At 38.2% G+C, this 19,118-nt stretch overlaps 2 protein-coding genes across 2 annotated transcripts in view; both read left to right on the forward strand.

Moving 5' to 3' along the window:
* SPATA22 (spermatogenesis associated 22) overlaps positions 1-19,118 on the forward strand; it is a 62,719-nt gene that overhangs the window by 21,176 nt on the left and 22,425 nt on the right. The window lies entirely within an intron of this gene.
* LOC112854244 (olfactory receptor-like protein DTMT) lies at positions 410-4,016 on the forward strand. Its single transcript, XM_086686272.1, has one exon. The coding sequence runs from the start codon at positions 1,350-1,352 to the stop codon at positions 2,292-2,294; it is 945 nt and encodes a 314-aa protein (XP_086542398.1). The 5' UTR covers positions 410-1,349; the 3' UTR covers positions 2,295-4,016.

Here is a 19,118-nt window from a genome sequence, read left to right on the forward strand (position 1 = left end):
TGCTAGCACTTCTGTAGTCATGAAGGCAGACACGGCCTTTCCTGCATGAAGTTTACAGTCCATTAGGGAGGACAGCTATACACAATACCTTGGGCAGTATTAGGGAAAAGCACAGATCCTGTGGAAACATAGCAGGATCACTTGGTCTGGAGGGGACAGGAGAGGTGTAGCTGAGTAAGTGATGTTTAATATGCCTGAAGGATAAGTAGGGCAAACCCAGGTGAAGAGGCAGGGGGAGGAAGATGCTAGGCATGGGGGCCAGCAAGTGGAAAAGTCTGGAGGCAAGAAATTGTGACTTTCAAATCCAGCATTTCTGGAGAGGTGAGTGTATGTCACTATGGGGCCAGATGAAGCTGTGGAGGTAAGCCAGGGTCAGGTCAGGAAGCAACTTTGTGTCCTTGAAAGGAATTTTGCCTTTATCTTAAGAGCAGTGAGAATCTATGAAGACTTTAGGGAGAATGATGATCAGATTTTCATCTTAGAATACTGCAGTGTGAACGAAGGATATTAAAGGAGAGTATTCAAGCATGGACACAAGGAGATGAGTGAAGAGGCTGTTTCAATAGTGCAGACAAGACATGATGTCAGCCCAGCCAGGATAGTGATGGTTGAGATAAGGAGTGGATAAATGAGAAAGAGATTTATCGTGTCAGAATATATAGGACTTCATAGACTGGATGTTGATAATGACAGAAAGGAGGGAGTAAAAGAAGACTCTCAGGTGTATGACTTGAGCCTGGATTTCTTTTACTGAGATGTGAGAGACTTGGAGGCACAGATTAGGAGAGGGGCAGGGTGAGATCATGAGCTTTATTTGCGGTCTGTGGAGCTGAAAATGCTTGTGATATTATATGATGAGATAATCACTACACAGTTGGGAATACAGTTCTGACGGTGATAGAGGTCTGTCCATGAGGTTTAGATGGTAATTTATGCCATGGGAGTAAGCAACTCTTTTAGGGCTGTCTATGTAGCATTATAAGAGAATAGGATTTAGGAAAAAAAGCCCAAGAAAACACCAATATATAAAATTCTGTTATGGAAGACACCAATCACAGTTATTGAGAATGAAGAGCTAAGAAACAGGATGATTGCACAGAAGGGATCAGAATGTTTCAGAAGGTATGGAAGAGTCAATATTATTAAATGCTAATTAACTAGAAAAAAAATTGAGCCAGAAAATGATTAGGTTAAGTGATTTGTTATATTTGTGGTTATAGAGTGTTGTGGATAACAAGGATGAAATCAATCACTGCAGAACAACTTACAGACCATGTATCTTAGAAATATTTTCATTTTTATTCAGTTTTTTAATGCACACCATTATTTCCTCCTAAAGGACACAGACCATGACAAGAAGAAATCAAACTATTGTCTCAGTCTTCCTCCTTCTGGGCCTGCCAATTGAGCCAGAGCAACAAAATCCGTTTTATGTCCTGTTCCTGGCCATGTATCTTATCACCGTACTGGGGAATCTCCTCATAATTTTCCTGATTTGCCTGGACTCCCACCTGCACACACCCATGTATTTTTTTCTCAGCAATTTGTCTTTCTCTGATATCTGCTTCTCTTCTGTGACCATTCCGAAATTGTTGCAAACCATGCAGAGCCAAGACTCATCCATCCCCTATGCCGGCTGCCTGACCCAAATGTACTTCTTTCTGTTTTTTGCAGACCTGGAGAGTTTCCTCCTAGTGGCCATGGCCTATGACCGCTATGTGGCCATCTGCTTCCCCCTCCACTACACCATTATCATGAGCTCCAAGCTCTGTCTCTCCCTGGTTGTGCTGTCCTGGGTGCTGACCATGTTCCATGCTATGTTACACACTCTCCTCATGGCCAGATTGTGTTTCTGTGCCGACAGCATAATCCCCCACTTTTTCTGTGACATGTCTGCTCTGCTGAAGCTGGCCTGCTCTGACACTCGAGTCAATGAGTTGGTGATATTTATCATGGGAGGGCTCATTCTCGTCATCCCATTCCTACTCATTGTCATGTCTTATGCACGGATTGTGTCCTCCATCCTCAGGGTCCCTTCTGCCAGGGGCATCCGCAAGGCCTTCTCCACCTGTGGCTCCCACCTCTCCGTGCTGTCTCTTTTCTATGGGACAGTTATCGGTCTCTACTTGTGCCCTTCAGCTAATAATTCTGCTGTTAAGGAGACTGTCATGGCCGTGATGTACACTGTGGTCACCCCCATGCTGAATCCCTTCATCTACAGCCTGAGGAACAGAGACATGATGGGAGCTCTGGGAAGACTCCTTTTCAAAAAGAAAATTTCCTTCTCTGTATAATGGTAAAGCTGAGGATTTTTACATAATTTTATCAAGTAGATACACTGATGTTAGTATGGGAATATTGACCCAGGCTTCTTTTTTTTCTCCCACCATGAATTTTTCTATTAAAAAGACCTACTAAATAATTGTTCAGTACCTAATACAAATGAAGTGGGGTTATGTGGTTGCACTCAGAAAGGGGATCCCAATGACCTGGTAGCAGTTTCTTTCTATTTGCTCTTCCCAGGTGACCCTGAAGAAACATTATTTTTAAACTTTTAATTGAGCTTTCTGTTTCCAGTTGTGAAACAACTAATATGTGTTTTGTTTGTTTGTTTTTTAACTAAAACTCTGCTTTAAGTAATACCCTGCTCTCCCAGGTCAATATTGACTAAAACTCAAGCCTCTCACTCCTCTGCTTACTTTCACTAAACTGGACTTTCATTGTTGAACGCAGATTTTTACGTACTTCTTCCTGAACAAGTGTTCGCGTTATTTTGTCTCCTCTTCTCCTTTGATTTATTTTCATGTCTACATTGTCTTTTTGACCTGATCTGAACCTAAAATGAACTTTCTATCTCATTTGCTACAATAGTTTGTTTTTGCCTGGGAGCTAACCCATACCTGGAGCTCTATAAGTTACTCACACAGGTATGGGAAAGCCATAGCCTGGTTAAAGCCTTACTGTTTAAGGCTGTCTTCCTCCTACTTAGTATTTTGAATTTTTTCAACAAATTTTACATCCATGAACTTATGCTACTCTTATGATTACTCCACAAAGGAATCTTATTACCATCTTAAAGATTGAAAATGTGGAATTTGATAACTTGCCAAAGTCCCAGAATTGGTCAATATTGAGGCTAAGATCTCAGGCTATCTAATTTTAGAGTTTCTTCTTATTTCCCCCACCTCAGAAATAAGGGAAAAGCCATTGATTTTTCAGTCAGCCCCATGTATAGCATTGTCTAGAATTCTAACTTTGGACTGTTCATTTCCTGTTATCTCTGATAGCATCTAAATCCATTATTTTAATCTTCTCAAAAATACTGCCTACCTCCACATATCTATCTGAAGTCTAAATCTTTTACAAGTTCTCAATTTTTTTTTTCATCTTCACAGTAGACCTCTCCCCTTGATGCTCTATGAGCACTTCAATCTTAACCTACAAAAAATTGAATTTTTATATTTCCCCCCAAACTTCCACTTTGCTTAAACTCCATTTGTTTTTAGCTTTACAGAAGTATAATTGATAAAAATTGCACACATTTAACGTAGACATCTTGATGAATTTAGACTTATGCATACACCCATGATACTATCACCACAACCAAGATATTAAATATATCCATAATATCCAAGAATTTCCATGTGTTCTTTTGTGTTTTTTTCTTTTTTGATAAGAATACTTTACATGGAATCTATCCTCAGAGTGCACAATGCCATATTATTAACTGTAGGTATTATATTGTACAGCAGATCTTTAGAACTTAGTCATCTTATGTAACAGAAAGTTATACCCATTGAAAAACCAATTCTGCATTTCTTCGTCCCTCTGCCCCCAACAAACACTATCAATTCTCCATGTATGTGGTTATGACCATTTTAGACACCTCTTATCCAGAATAAAATCATGCAGTATTTGTCCTTCTGTTTGTGGTTGTTTCACTTAGCATAACATCCTCTAGTTTCATCCATGTTGTCATGAATTTTAAGATTTCTTTCTCTTTTTTTAAAAAAGATGAATGAGGGGCGCCTGGGTGGCGCAGTCGGTTAAGCGTCTGACTTCAGCCAGGTCACGATCTCGCGGTCCGTGAGTTCGAGCCCCGCGTCGGGCTCTGGGCTGATGGCTCAGAGCCTGGAGCCTGTTTCCGATTCTGTGTCTCCCTCTCTCTCTGCCCCTCCCCCGTTCATGCTCTGTCTCCCTCTGTCCCAAAAATAAATAAACGAAAAAAAAAAAAAAAGATGAATGATAAGCCACTGTATGTATGTACTACATTTTCTTTATCCATGTATCTGTTGATGGACATTTGGGTTGTTTACATATCTTGGCTATTATAAATAATGCTGCAATGAACACAGAAGTGCAAATGCCTTTTTGAGATCCTGGTATCATTTCCTTTGGATATATACCCACATTGGGATGGCTGGATCACATGGTAGTTCTATTTTTAGTTATTTTGAGGAGACGCCTTACAATTTCCCATTGTGGCTGTACATTCCCACCAACTATACGTAAGAGTTCTCTTTTTCAGGGATACCTGGTTGGCTCAGTCTTTGAAGCATCTGACTTCGGCTCAGGTCATGATCTCACGGTTCTTGGGTTATAGCCCCGCGTCGGGCTCTGTGCCGACGCTACTCTGTGCCGAAGCTGTCAAGCTTCGAGCCTGGAGCCTGCTTTGGATTCTATGTCTCCCTTTCTCTCTGCCCTTCCTCCATTCGTGTTCTGTCTCTCTCTCCAAAAAATAAATAAACATTAAAAAATTAAAAAAAAAAAGCGTTCTCCTTTTTCACCACTTATCTTAAAAAAGTAATATCCATCCTAACAGATATGAGGTGATATCTCATTGTGGTTTTTGATCTGCATTTCCCTGGTGTATTAGTGATATTGAGCAACTTTTTCATATACCTAATGGCCGTTTGTACATCTTCTTTGGAGAAATGTCTATTCAAGTCTTTTACTCATTTGTTAATCAGGTTATTTATTTTTATTTTGCTGTTGAGTTGTAGGAGAATCTTACATAGTTTGTATATTAACCCTTAATTAGATATTTGCAAATATTTTCTCCCATCCAATAGGATGCATTTTCATATTGTTTCCTTTGCTGTGCAGAAGCTTTTAAGTTTGATGTCTCATCAGAAGGTATCAAGTACTTAGGAATAAACTTAACCAAGAGGTGGAATGCTTGTATATTAAGACTATAAAACACTGATGAAAAAATTTAAAGCAGATACATTAATGGAAAGACAGCCCTTGTTCATGGATTGGAAGAATTAATATTGTTAAGATGTCCATATTTCCCAATATACAGATTCACTGCAATCCTTATTTTTTTTCCTCTTTTTTAATTAATTATTTTAGGGGCCCCTGGGTGGCTCAGTTGGTTAAGCCTCCAGTTTTAGCTCAGGTCATAATCTCACAGTTCATGGGTTAGAGCCCTGCGTTGGGCTCTGGGCTGACAGCTCAGAGCCTGGAGCCTGCTTCAGATTCTGTGTCTCCTGCTCTCTTTGCCCCTCCCCCACTCATACTCTGTCTCTGTCTTTCTATCTCCCCCAAATGAATAAACATTAAAAAATATTTTTTTCAATTTAAATTCAAGCTAATTAACATACAGTGTAGTCTTGGCTTCAGGAGTAGAACCATGTGATTCATCTCTTACGTATGACACCCAGTGCTTCACAGTAATCCTTATTAAAATCCCAATTGCGTGTTTTATAGAAAAAATCCTACAATTCATATGGAACTATATCAGACTCTGCAAAACCAAAGAAATCTTGAGCAAAAAGAACAAAGCTAGAGGCATCATAGTTCCTAATTTCAAAATATATTACAAAGCCACAGAAATCAAAACAGTAAGGTAGTGGTGTAAAGATAGACATACAGTCCAATGGAACAGAGTAGAGGACCCAGATGTAAATTCATGTAATATACAATCAACTGATTTTCAAATAGGGTGCCATGAACATGCAATGGGGCAATGATAGTCTCTTCAACAAGTGGTGTTGTGAAAACTGGATATCCATATGAAAAAAGAATTCAGTTGGATCTCTTATCTTACACCATACGCCAAAATCAACTCAAAATAGAGTAAGGGGTTAAATAGAAGACCTAAAACTGTAAAACTTTTTGAAGAAAATATATAGGGAAAATTTCTTGGCATTGATCTTGGCAGTGATTTCTTAGATTTGACACCAAAAGCCTAGGTAGCAAAACTAAACATAGACAAGTGGGACTGCATCAAATGATATTTCATTTCTTGATTCATATTATCTTCCATCCAGTTACCCAAAGAACTGTTTGTGTGTCTATGTATTTATGAAAATAGGTTATTATTCAGTTTTTCTTTTTCCATTTACTATTTTGCTCGCTGATTTATTTTAATATTCTCCATGTGTTACTTAAGGTATAAATAAACCCTGAAATTTCAGTGGTGTGATACAGTGAATGTTTTTTTCTTGCTCATGTAAAATTGAGTTGGCATTGACACATGGAGAGCACTATGTTTCATGTTATCAGGTTGATGGAGGCTCCATAGTCACCTCAGGTGTTGACGTTCAGCCCCGAGGAAGACAGTGGGTAGAGGACGACAGTGAAGAGTTTAATGAACTGGAACTAGAAATGGCATACATCACTTTGACTTACATTTTGTTCTCCAGAACTCAGCCACATAGCTCAACTTAGATAAAAGGTGGATAAGGGGATGTCACAGACTGCCATGCGGATAGATAGTTAGATAGATAGATATTATTTTGAAATAATTACAGAGTCACAAGAAATTAAAAAAAAAATAGTACAGAAAGATAATTTGTACCTCATCTAGGTTCCTTCAGTGGTACCATTGTATATAAGTAGAATACATTAACAAAACTAGGAAATTGACTAGCACATCACAATGAACTGGACCACAGACTTGGATTCTACCAGTTTTGCTGCACTCATTCTTTTATGAAGATGATGATGATGATGATGATGTCTTTGTGTGTAGTTCATGATAATTTATTACATATATGGATTCATATAACCATCAACAAAATCAAACTCCAGAACTGTTGTCTCACCACAGAGGATGTCTGCTGTGTTACATCTTCATACTTCAAACTGTAGTATATTTTGAGAGTAAAAGGGGTCTGGGACTATAATGGGACTGTACAGGAAACACAGGTATATATGATAATCTTAATTTTAGTTTATATAAATGGGATCATAGATGTTCAAAAAGCAACAGAGGGCAGAGAGAGAGAGAGAGAAAGGGAAAATGAATGAATGATGAGTACCTCACATGCCATGTAAGAGTCTAGTGTGTAGAGATACATATCTTTTCCCTTTGTGTAAATACAGGCATGCATTTCATTGGTGATGTACTAAAGAAGTATTAGCTGTTTAAAAAATGAAAGAAAACTGGCTACATTTGACCTACTGATAGACAATATCACTATAAAATGGGGTCCCTTGCTGGGGGGATTTTCTTTTTTAATTTAAATATAGTTAACATACAGTATTATATTAGTTTCAGGTGTACAATATAGTGATTCAACAATTCTTTACGCAGTGCTATCCTGATCCCCCCCACCTGCCTCCCCACTGGTAACCATCACTTTGTTCTCTGTAGTTGAGTCTATTTCTTGGTTTCTCTCTTGCTTTCTTCTCTGCTTGTTTCTTAAATTCCACATATGAGTGAAATCATATGGCTTTGTCTTTCTCTGACTGACTTATTTCGCTCACCATAATACTCTCTAGCTCCATCCATGTTGTTCAAATGGCAAGATTTCATGACTTTTTTGTATGGCTGAATAATATTCCAGTGTGTGTGTGTGTGTGTGTGTGTGTGTGTGTGTGTGTGTGTGTGTGTATTTCTTTATCCATTCATCAGTCTATGGACACTTGGACTGTTTCCATAATTTGGCTATTGTAGATAATGCTGCTATAACCACTAGGGTGCATGAATCCCTTTGAATTAATGTTTTGTATTTTTGGGGTAAATACCTAGTAGTGCAATTACTGGATCATAGGATAGTTCTATTTTTAACTTGAGGAACCTCCATACTGTTCTCCAGAGTGGCTGCACCAGTTTGCATTCCCACCAGTAGTGCAAGAAGGTTCCCCTTTCTTCACATTTGCCAACTCTTGTTGTTTCCTGTATTGTAGATTTTAACCATTTGACAGGTGTGAGGTGATGTCTCCTTGTGGTTTTGATTTGTGTTTTCCTGATGTTGAGCGTTTTTTTATGTCTCTGTTGGCTATCTGTATGTCTTCTTTGGAGAAATGTCTGTTCATGTCTTCTGCTCATTTTTTAATTGGATTATTTGTTTTTTGAGTGTTGAGTTGTATCAGTTCTTTATATATTTTGGATATTAACCCTTTATCAGATATGTCGTTTGGAAATATCTTCTCCCATTCTGTAGGTTGCCTTTTAATTCTGTTGATTTTTTTCCTTTTCTTTGCAGAAGTTTTCATTTTGAGGTAGTCCCAATGGTTTACTTTTAATTTTATTTCCTTTGCCTCCGGAGACATATCTAAAAAAATGTTGCTATGGCCAAAGTCAGAGACATTATTGCCTGTGCTCTCTTCTAGGATTTTTGTGGCTTCAGGCCTCACCTTTAGGTCTTTAATCCATTTTGAATTTATTTTTGTGTATGGTGTTAGAAAATGGTCCAGTTTCATTCTTTTGCATGGTGCTGTCCAGTTTTTCCTACAACATTTGTTGAAGAGACTGTATTTTTCTATTGTACATTCAGTTTCTCCTTTGTTGAAGACTAATTGACCATATAATTGTGGGTTTATTTCTTGGTTTTCTATTCTGTTCTCTTAGTCTATGTGTCTATGTTTATGCCAGTACCATACTGTTTTTATTAATACGGTTTTGTAATATACTTGAGCTCTGGAATTGTGATGCCTCCAGCTTTTCTTTGGAAATAACTTTTTTTTTAATTTAAAGTTTGGCTGGTTAACATACAGTGCACTATTGGTTTCAGGAGTAGAATTCAGTGATTCATCACTTACACACAAAACTCAGTGCTCATCACAACAAGTGCCCTCCTTCATACCCATCACCCATCTAGCCCACCTCCCACGCACCTCCCTTCGTCAACCCTCAGTTTGTTCTGTGTCATTAAGAGTCTCTTGTGGTTTGTTTCCTCTCTTCTCCCCCCCCCCACCCCCACTGCTTCCCATACATCAGCCTGTTTTGTTTCTTAAATTCCATGTATGAATGAAATCGTATGGTATTTATCTTTCTCTGATTGACTTATTTCACTTAGCATAATACATTTGAGCTCCATCCATGTCATTGCAAATAGCAAGATTTCATTCTTTTTGGTGTCTGAGTAACATTCCATTGTATATCTACACCACATCTTCTTTATCCATTCATCAGTTGTTGAACATTTGGGCTCTCCCTATAGTTTGGCTATTGTTGATAATACTGCTATAAACATCAGGATGCATGTGTTGCTTCAAATCAGCACTTTTGTGTTCTTTGGGTAAATACCTAGTAGTACAATTGCTGGATTGTAGAGTAATTCTATTTTTGGTTTTTTGAAGACCTCCCTACTGCTTTCCAGAGTGGCTGCACCAGTTTGCATTCCCACCAAAAGTGCACAAGTGCTCCCTTTTTCTCCACATCCTCACCAAAACCTGTTGTTTCTTGTGTTAACTAATTTTAGCCATTCTGACATGTGCGAGGTGGTATCTCATCATGGTTTTGATTTGTATTTCCCTGATGGTGAGTTTTGTTGAGCATCTTTTCATGCATCTGTTAGCCATCTGGATGTCTTCTTTAGACACTTTTTTTGGAGGGTGTTGAGTTTGATAAGTTCTTTATAGATTTTGGATACTAATCCTTTTTCAGATATGTTGTTTGCAATTATTGTCTCCTATTCCACAGGCTGCCTTTTAGTTTTGTTGATTGTTTCCTTTGCTGTGCAGAAGCTTTTTATCTTGATGAAGTCCGGTTAGTTCATGTTTGCTTTTATTTCCCTTGCCTTTGGCGGTATCTAGTAAGATGTTGCTCTGGCCCAGGTCAAAGATGTTCTGCTTGTGTTCTCTTCCAGGATTTTTAATGGTTTTCTGTCCCACATTTAGGTCTTTCATCCATTTTGAATGAATTTTTGGGTAATGTGTAAGAAAGTAATCCAGTTTCATTCTTCTGCACGTCGCCAGTTTTCCCAACACCATTTGCCGAAGGGACCTTTTCCCATTGTATATTCTTTCCTGCTTTGTGGAAGATTAGTTGACATGTAGTTGTGGGTCCGTTTCTGGCTTTTCTACTCTGCTCCATTAATCTGTGTGTCTCTTTTTGTGCCAGCAACCAGACTGTCTTGATGACTACAGGTGTAGTATAGCTTGAAACTTGAAATCGTGATGCCTCCAGTTTTGTTTTTCTTTTTCAGGATTTTACTTTGACTAACAAGATCTTTTGTGCTTCCATACAGATTTTAAGATTGTTTGTTCAAGATCTGTGAAAAATGCTGATCGTATTTGATAGGTATTGCATTAAATGTGTAGATTGCTTTGGGTAGTATAGACATTTTAACAATGTTTGTTCTTCCAACCTATGAGAATTGAATGCTTTTTCATTTCTTTGTGTCCTCTTCAATTTCTTTCCTAAGTGTTCTCTAGTTTTCAGACTACAGGTCTTTTCTTCTTTAGTTAGTTTTATTCCTAGATATCATATTGGTTTTGGTGCGATTGCAAATGGGATTGATTCCTTGATTTCTTTTTCTGCTGCTTTGTTACTGGTGTATAGAAATGCAACAGATTTCTGCACGCTAATTTTATATCCTGCGACTTTGCTGAATCCATGTACAAGTTCTAGCAATTTTTTGGTGGAGTCTTTGGGTTTTCTACGTAGAGTATCATGTTATTTGCAAATAGTGAATGTTTGACTTCTTCCTTGCTGATTTGTCTGCAATTTATTTCTTTTTGTTGTCTGATTGCTGAGGCTAAGAATTTTAGTACTATGTTGAATAGTAATGGTGAGAGTGGACAGCCTTGTCTTCTTCCTGATGATAGGGGAAATGCTCTCAGTTTTCCTCCGTTGAGGAATGATATTAGCTGTGGTTCTTTTGTATATGGCCTTTTTGATGTTGAGGTATGTTGCATCTGTCCCTTCTTTCTTGAGGGTTTTCATCAAGAAGGAATGCTATATTTTGTCAAGTTCTTTTTCCATATCTTTGACAAGATCATATGGTTCTTATCCTTCTTTTATTAATGTGGTGTATCATATTGATTAATTTGCAAATATTGAATCATACTTGCAGCACAGGAATAAATCTTATTTGATCACGGTGAACAATTCTTTTTTAATTTTTAATTTTTTTAATGTTTATTTATTTTTGAGAGAGAGAGAGCAATCAGGGGAGCGGCAGAGAGAGAGGGAGACACAGAATCTGAAGCAGGCTCCAGGCTCTGAGCTTCCTGGTGAACAATTTTTTTGATGTCCTGTTAAATTCTATTTGCTGGTATTTTGTTAAGGATTTTTGCATCCATGTTCATCAGTGATATTAGCCTGTAATTCTCATTTTTTAAAAAAAAATTTTTTTTTTCAACGTTTATTTATTTTTGGGACAGAGAGAGACAGAGCATGAACGGGGGAGGGGCAGAGAGAGAGGGAGACACAGAATCGGAAACAGGCTCCAGGCTCTGAGCCATCAGCCCAGAGCCTGACGCGGGGCTCGAACTCACGGACCGCGAGATCGTGACCTGGCTGAAGTCGGACGCTTAACTGACTGCGCCACCCAGGCGCCCCTAATTCTCATTTTTAATGGGGTCTTTGTCTGGCTTTAGAATTAAGGTAATGCTGGCTTCATAGAATGCGTTGGGAAATTTTCCTTCCATCTCTGTTTTTTGGAAGAGTTTGAGAATAGGTAGTATGTCTTCATGAAATGTCTCGTAGAATTCCCTTGAGAAACCATCTGGCCCAGGATTCTTGTTTGGTGGGAGGTTTTTTTATTACTGATTCAATTTCTTTTCTGGATATGGATCTTTGAATTTTTCTATTTCTTCCTCTTTCAGTTTTGGTAGTTTGTGAGTTTCTAGGAATTTTTCCATTTCTTCCAGATTTCCAATTTGTTGGCATATAATTTTTCATAGTATTCTCTTATAATTGTTTTATTTCTGTGGTGCTGGTTGTGATCTCTCCTCTTTCATTCATGGTTTTATCTATTTGGGTCCTTTCTCATTTCTTTTTGATATCTATGGCTAGGTGTTTATCAATTTTGCTTATTCTTTCAAAGAACCAGCTCTTAGTTTTGTTGATCTGTTCCACCGTTTTTTGTTTGTCTGTGTGTATATTGTTTATTTCTGCTCCAATGTTTATGATTTCCCTTCTTCTACTGGGTTTAGGTTTTGTTTGCTGTTCCTTTTCAAGCTCCTTTTGGTGTAAAGTTAGGTTGTGTATTTGGGACATTTCTTGCTTCTTGAGGTAGGCCTGAATTGTAATATACTTTCTTCATAGGACTGTCTGTTGCATCCCAAAAGGTTTGGACTCTCATGTTTTCATTGTCATTGGCCTCCATGTATTTAAAAATTTTTTTAACGTTTATTCATTTTTTGAGAGATGGAGGGAGACAGAGCGTGAGTGGGGGAGGGGCAGAGAGAGAGAGGGAGGCACAGAATCCGAAGCAAGCTTCAGGCTCTGAGCTGTCAGCACAGAGCCCGATGCAGGGCTTGAACTCACGAACTGTGAGATCCTGACCTGAGCTGAAGTCGGACGCCTAACCGACTGAGTCACCCAGGTGCCCCTGGCCTCCGTGTATTTAAAAAAAAATTCTTCTTTAATTTCCTGGTTCACCCATTATTCTTTAGTATGATATTCCTTAACCCCCATGTATTGGAGGGCTTTCATTGTTTCTTGTGGTTGACTTCAAGTTTCACAACATGATCCAAAAATATGCACGGTATGATCTCAATTTTTTGTACTTGTTGAGGGCTGATTTGTGAACAGTATGTGATCTATTCTGGAGAATGTTTCATGTGCACTTGAGAAGAATGTGTATTCTACTGCTTTCGGATGAAATGTTCTGAATATATGTTAAGTCCTTCCAGTCCAGTGTGTCATTCAAAACCATTGTTTCCTTGTTGATTTTCTGCTTTGACAATCTGTCCATTGTTGGAAGTGGGATATTAAAGTCCCCTACTATTATGGTATTATTATCAGTGAGTTTATTTATGTTTATGAATAATTGATTTATATATTTGGGTGCTTCCAAGCTGGGGCATAAATATATTTAATTGTTAGATCTTCCTGATGGATTGACCCCTCAATTATGATATAATGCCCTTCTTCATCTCTTGTTACAGTCTTTGCCTTAAAATATAGTTTGTCTGATATAAGTATGGCTACTCCAGCTCTCATTTGACATCTATTAGCATGACAGATGGTTCTCCATCCCCTCGCTTTCAATCTACTGGTGTCTCTAGGTCTAAAATGAGTCTCTTGTAGGCAGCATATAGTTGGCTCTTTTTTTTTAATCCATTCTGATACCCTGTGTATTTTGATTGGAACATTTAGTCCATTTACATTCAGAGTGGTTATTGAAAGATATGAATTTACTGTCATTGTGTTGCCTGTAGAGCTGGTGTTTCTGGTGATGTTTTCTGTTCCTTTTTAGTCTTTGTTGCATTTGGTCTTTTTTTGTCTTTTTTTTTTTTCTCCACTCAAAGAGTTTCCCCTTAAAATTTCTTGCAGGGCTGGTTTAGTGGTCACAACGTCCTTATTTTTTGTTTGTCTGGGAAACTCTTTATCTCTCCTTCTATTCTGAATGACAGGCATGCTGGATAAAGAATTGGTGGCTACATATTTTTCCCATTCAGCACGTTGAATATATCCTGCCATTCCTTTCTGGCCTGGCAAGTTTCTGTGGGCAGATCTTCACAGATCTGTCTTCACTTGTAGTTTGAGTACTTTTTTTACCCTTGCTGCTTTCATGATTTTTTTTTCCTGTGTATTTTGTGAATTTGACTATGATATGCCTTGGTGATGGTTGGCTTTTGTTGAATTTAATGGGAGTTTTCTCAGTGCTCCTTGTATTTTGATATCTGCGTCCCAGTTCTATAGCCCTGGAGCTGAAAGTTTGCACCCCTTCCTCTTCAGGAAAACTTCACAGAGGAGCAATTAATCACACCTCATTTCCATCAGAACCCCGCGTTCACCCTGCCTGTGTCCAACTTTTTAATCTCAGGTTCGTGACTGAGCTTCAAAACTCCAAATTTAAGGATTCCTGCAGCACAGACCCATGCTCTTCCTCTAGGGGAGGGTCTTACCATGCTTTTGGCTTTTGCTGGTCTGTGCAAAAAAAGCAGTGGCATGACTGTGCAGCTGTTCGGACTTTATGTCAAAACAGAACAGAAAGCCAGCACCCCTGCGTACTGCCCTCAACCTGAGGGAGTCCCCTCTCTTATGCCTGGAAATTGCACAGCCCATTTGCACAACCCATCTTCCTTGTGATCCAAGGGATCGTCACACGATGCTGTCACTCCTGGGATTCTCTCCTGCTGTACCACTTGAGCACCTTTAAGCCAGGCACTTGCCTCACTGGTAGCAGACTGCTAAAAGTTCAGATTTTGTGCTTCCCTGCTTATATTACTTTGCAGTAGCTTCTGTGAGCCAGCTCCCTCCTACTGCTGTACCCAGAGCAATATCTCCTCCTGTAAACTCTTCACACTTTCTACCTTCCAAAAGGTGGTTGCTTTTCTGTTCTAGTCTTAACAGCTTTCATTCTCTCAGACCCCTGATTTTTTTGGTGTTCAGAATGATTCGATAAAACTAGCTGTGTTAAGGGATGAAACAAGCTTAGGGTCTCCCTACTCCTCTGCCATCTTCGCTCCAGGAGCCAGCCAGCTTTTTTTCTTTCTTTCTTTTTTTTTTATTTTGGCAAAAAAACCCACATAATATGAGATCTACCTTATTAGTGAATTTGTAATTGCACAGTAGAGCACTATTAACTCTCTGCACTTTGTAGTAGGGCAGATCTCTAGGACTTTTGCATCTTGCATGATTGAAACTCTATACCCACTGAACAGCAACTCTTCATTTCCCTCTTCCCCAGCCCTGAGCAACCAGTATTCCACTTTGCGCTTCTATGGGTTTGACTACTTTAGAAACCTCATGTAAGTGGAATCATGCAGTAATTATCTCTCTGTAACTGTAATGTCTCTGTAACTGACATTAGCATAATATGTCCTCCAAATTTATGTTTTGTAGCATATGACAGATTTCTTTCTGTTTTAAGGCTGAATAATATTGTTTTTTTTTTTTTAATTTTTTTTTCAACGTTTATTTATTTTTGGGACAGAGAGAGACAGAGCATGAATGGGGGAGGGGCAGAGAGAGAGGGAGACACAGAATCGGAAACAGGCTCCAGGCTCTGAGCCATCAGCCCAGAGCCCGACGCGGGGCTCGAACTCACGGACCGCGAGATCGTGACCTGGCTGAAGTCGGACGCTTAACCGACTGCGCCACCCAGGCGCCCCTGAATAATATTGTTTTATGTATATACTGCAGTTTCTTTATCCATTCATCCACTGATAAATGTTTAGGGTGTTTCTGTCTCTTGGCTAATCTGAATAATGCTGCAATGAATACGGGAGCACACATATCTTTTCAGGATCCTGTTTTCATTTCTTTTGAATAAATACCCAGAAGTGGGATTGTTGGATCATTTGAGAATTATATTTATAATTTTTGAGGAAATTCCACACTGTTTTCCATAGTGGCTCCACTATTTTATATTTCTACCAACAGTGCACAAAGGCTACAATTTCTCCATTTCCATACAAATACTTTCTATTTTCTGGTTTGTTTGTTTGTTTGTTTGTTTGTTTGTTTGTTGATAATGGCCATCCTAACAGATGTGAAGTGTTACTTCATTGTGGTTTTGATTTGCACTTCCCTGATGATTAGTCATGTTGAGCATTTTTTTTTCATATGCCTATGGGCCATTTATATGTCTCCTTTGCCCATTTTTAAATTTGGTTATTTTGTTTTTTCCTCCAGCTTTTCTTTTATTTTCTTTTTTTAAGTTTTTATTTAAATTCGATTTAGTTAACATGCAGTGTAGTATCGTTTCTGGCATACAATTTAGTAATTCAACACTTCCATACAACACCCTGTGCTCATCACAACAAGTGCCCTCCTTAATCGCCATCACCTATTTAACCCATCCCCCCTCTGGTAACCATCAGTTTGTTCTCTACAGTTAAGAGTCTGCTTCTTGGTTTTCCTCTCTCTCTTTTTTTCCTCTATGCTTGTTTGCTTTGTTTCATTTTTTTAAAGGTTATTTACTTATTTTTGAGAGAGAGAGAAAGTGTGAGCAGGGGAGGGGCAGAGAGAGGAAAGAGGGAGAAGGAGAGAGCCAAGCAGGGTCCACACTAATAGTATGAAGCCTGATGCGGGCCTCAAACCCACCCACTGTGAGATCATGACCTGAGCCAAAGTCAGATGCTTAACCAACTGAGCCACCCACGTGCCCACTTGTTTGTTTTGTTTCTTAAATCCCACATATGAGTGAAATCATATGGTATTTGTCTTTTTCTAATTGGCTTATTTCTCTTAGCATAATACTCTGTAGCTCCATTTATATTGTTACAAATGGCAAAATTTCATTCATTTTTATAGCTGAATAATATTCTATTGGTTATATATACCACGTCTTCCTTATCCATTCATCAGTCCATGAACATGTGGCCTATTTCCATAATTGCCTATAGTAGATAATGCTGCTATAAACATTGGGTGCATGTATCCCTTTGAATTAGTATTTTTTTATTCTTTGGGTAAATACCTAATACTGCAATTGCTAGATCATAGGAAGTTCTATTTTTAACTTTGAGGAACCTCCCTACTGCTTTCCAGAGTGGCTGCACAGTTTGCATTCCCACCAACAATGCAACAGGGTTCCCTTTTCTCCACATCCTCACCAATACCTGTTGTTTCTTGCATTGTTGATTTTAGCCATTTTGACAGGTGTGAGTGATATGTTATTGTAGTTTTGATTTGTGTTTCCCTGATGATGATTGATGTTGAGCATCTTTTAATGTGTCTGTTAGCCATGTGTATGTCTTTTTTTGGGGAAATGTCTATTCATGTGTTCTGCCTATTTTTAAATTGGATTATTTGGTTTTTGAGTGTTGAGTTGTATCAGTTCTTTTTTTTTTCTTTTTTTTTTTTGTATCAGTTCTTTATATGTTTTGAATATGAACCCTTTATTAGATATGTCATTTGCAAATATCTTCTCCCATTCAGTAGGTTGCCTTTTAGTTTTGTTGGTTTTTTTCCTTCACTGTGCAGAAGCTTTTTATTTTGATGTAGTCCCAATAGTTTATTTGTGACTTTGTTTCCCTTGCCTCAGGAGACATATCTAGTAAGAAGTTGCTATGGCCAGGAGTGCATGGATGGCTCAGTTGGTTCAGTGTCCAACTTTGGCTCAGGTCATGATCTTGCATTTCGTGAGTTTGAACCCCACATTGGACTCTCTACTGTTAGCACAGAGCCCTCTTTGGATCCTCTGTACCTCTCTCTTTGCCTCTCTTTCTCTCTCAAAAATAATTAAACATTTAAAAACAAGTTGCTATGGCCTATGTCAGAGGTTAATGCCTGTGTTCTCCTCTAGGATTTTAATGGTTTCCTGTCTCACATTTAGGTCTTTCATCCATTTTGAATTTATTTTTGTGTGTGGTGTAAGAAAGTGGCCCAGTTTTCATTCTTTTGCAAGTTGCTGTCCAGTTTTCCCAGCACCATTTTGGAAGAGACTGTCTTTTTCCAGTTGGATGTTCTTTCATGATTTCTGAAGATTTATTAGCCTTATAGTTGTGGGTTTATTTGAGTCTTCTCTCTCTCTCTCTTTTTTTTTTTATGAGTCTGGCTAGAGGTTTATCAATTTTGTTTATCAATTCTTTTCAAAGAACCAGCTTCTGATTTCACTGATCTGTGCTGTTGTTTTTTTAGTTACTATATCCGCTATTTCTGCTCTAATCTTTATTATTTTCTTCCTTCTGATGTTTATTCTTCTTTTTCTAACTCCTTTAGGTATAAGGTTGAGTTGTTTATTTGAGATTTTTCTTGCTTCTTGAGGTAAGCCTGTATTGCTACAAACTTCCCTCTTAGAACCTCTTTTGCTGCAACCCAAAGGTTTTGGATGATTGTGTTTTCATGTCATTTATTTCCATGTCTTTTTGATTTCTTCTATGATATCTTGGTTGACCCATTCATTGTTTAGTAGCATGTTATTGTAACCTTCATGTATTTGTGGTCTTTCTAGATTTTTTCTTGTGGTTGATTTCTAGTTCATAACACTGTGGTCAGAAAAGATGCATGGTATGACTTCAGTCTTTTAATTTGTTGAGGCTTACTTTCTAGGCTAATATATGATCTATTCTGGAGAATGTTCTGTGGCCACTTGAAAAGAATGTATATTCTGCTGTTTTAGGATGCATAAATCTTGTTAAATCCATCTGGTTCAGTGTGTCATTCAAAGCCATTTTTTCCTTTTTGGTTTTCTGTTTGGATAATGACCTGTCTACTGATGTAAGTGGGGTATTAAAAGTTGAAAGGGAATTTTCAAGGTAAGTTTGAATATGTGAAGTTTCTCTAACATGCTACCTTTAGAATCTAAACCACACCTAGGCTTAACTCAATTTTATTTAAGTCTGGCTGATTCCTTTAAGACATGGTGTCAATCTTTTGCTATCCCAGTGTTCTCTTTCCCCTTTGCACACCTTCTAATAGGGTATAAAAAGTTTGTGCATATATAGAATAAATGAACCTTAAGTACATTTTAATGAGAGTAGACAGTAGGTTCTTTGTATAAGGAAGGTTAGAGTTGGGAAAACTTGACAAAACACAAGAGAGGTAAGGAGTGGTGACATGCTCAGTTTATGACAAGATGTGGCATTGCATGAATTGTTTTCTTGTCTATGCTGAGGCTAGAGTCTGAGAAGTCTGTTGTAACAAATGTGGATATAAGTTGATTTCCATTTTATGATTCTCACATGCTTTCAATGTGGTAAATTTCCCATTCAGCACTGCTTTTGATAAGTTGTGTTTTAATTTTTAAACTATTTTAAAAATAAATTTGAGATTTATTCTCTGACCCATATTTTATTTACAAGTGTTGCTTAGTCACTAA

The sequence above is a fragment of the Puma concolor genome, chromosome E1, assembly GCF_028749965.1.
Source record: "Puma concolor isolate L17-30 chromosome E1, mPumCon1.1.hap2, whole genome shotgun sequence".
Taxonomy (NCBI): domain Eukaryota; kingdom Metazoa; phylum Chordata; class Mammalia; order Carnivora; family Felidae; genus Puma; species Puma concolor.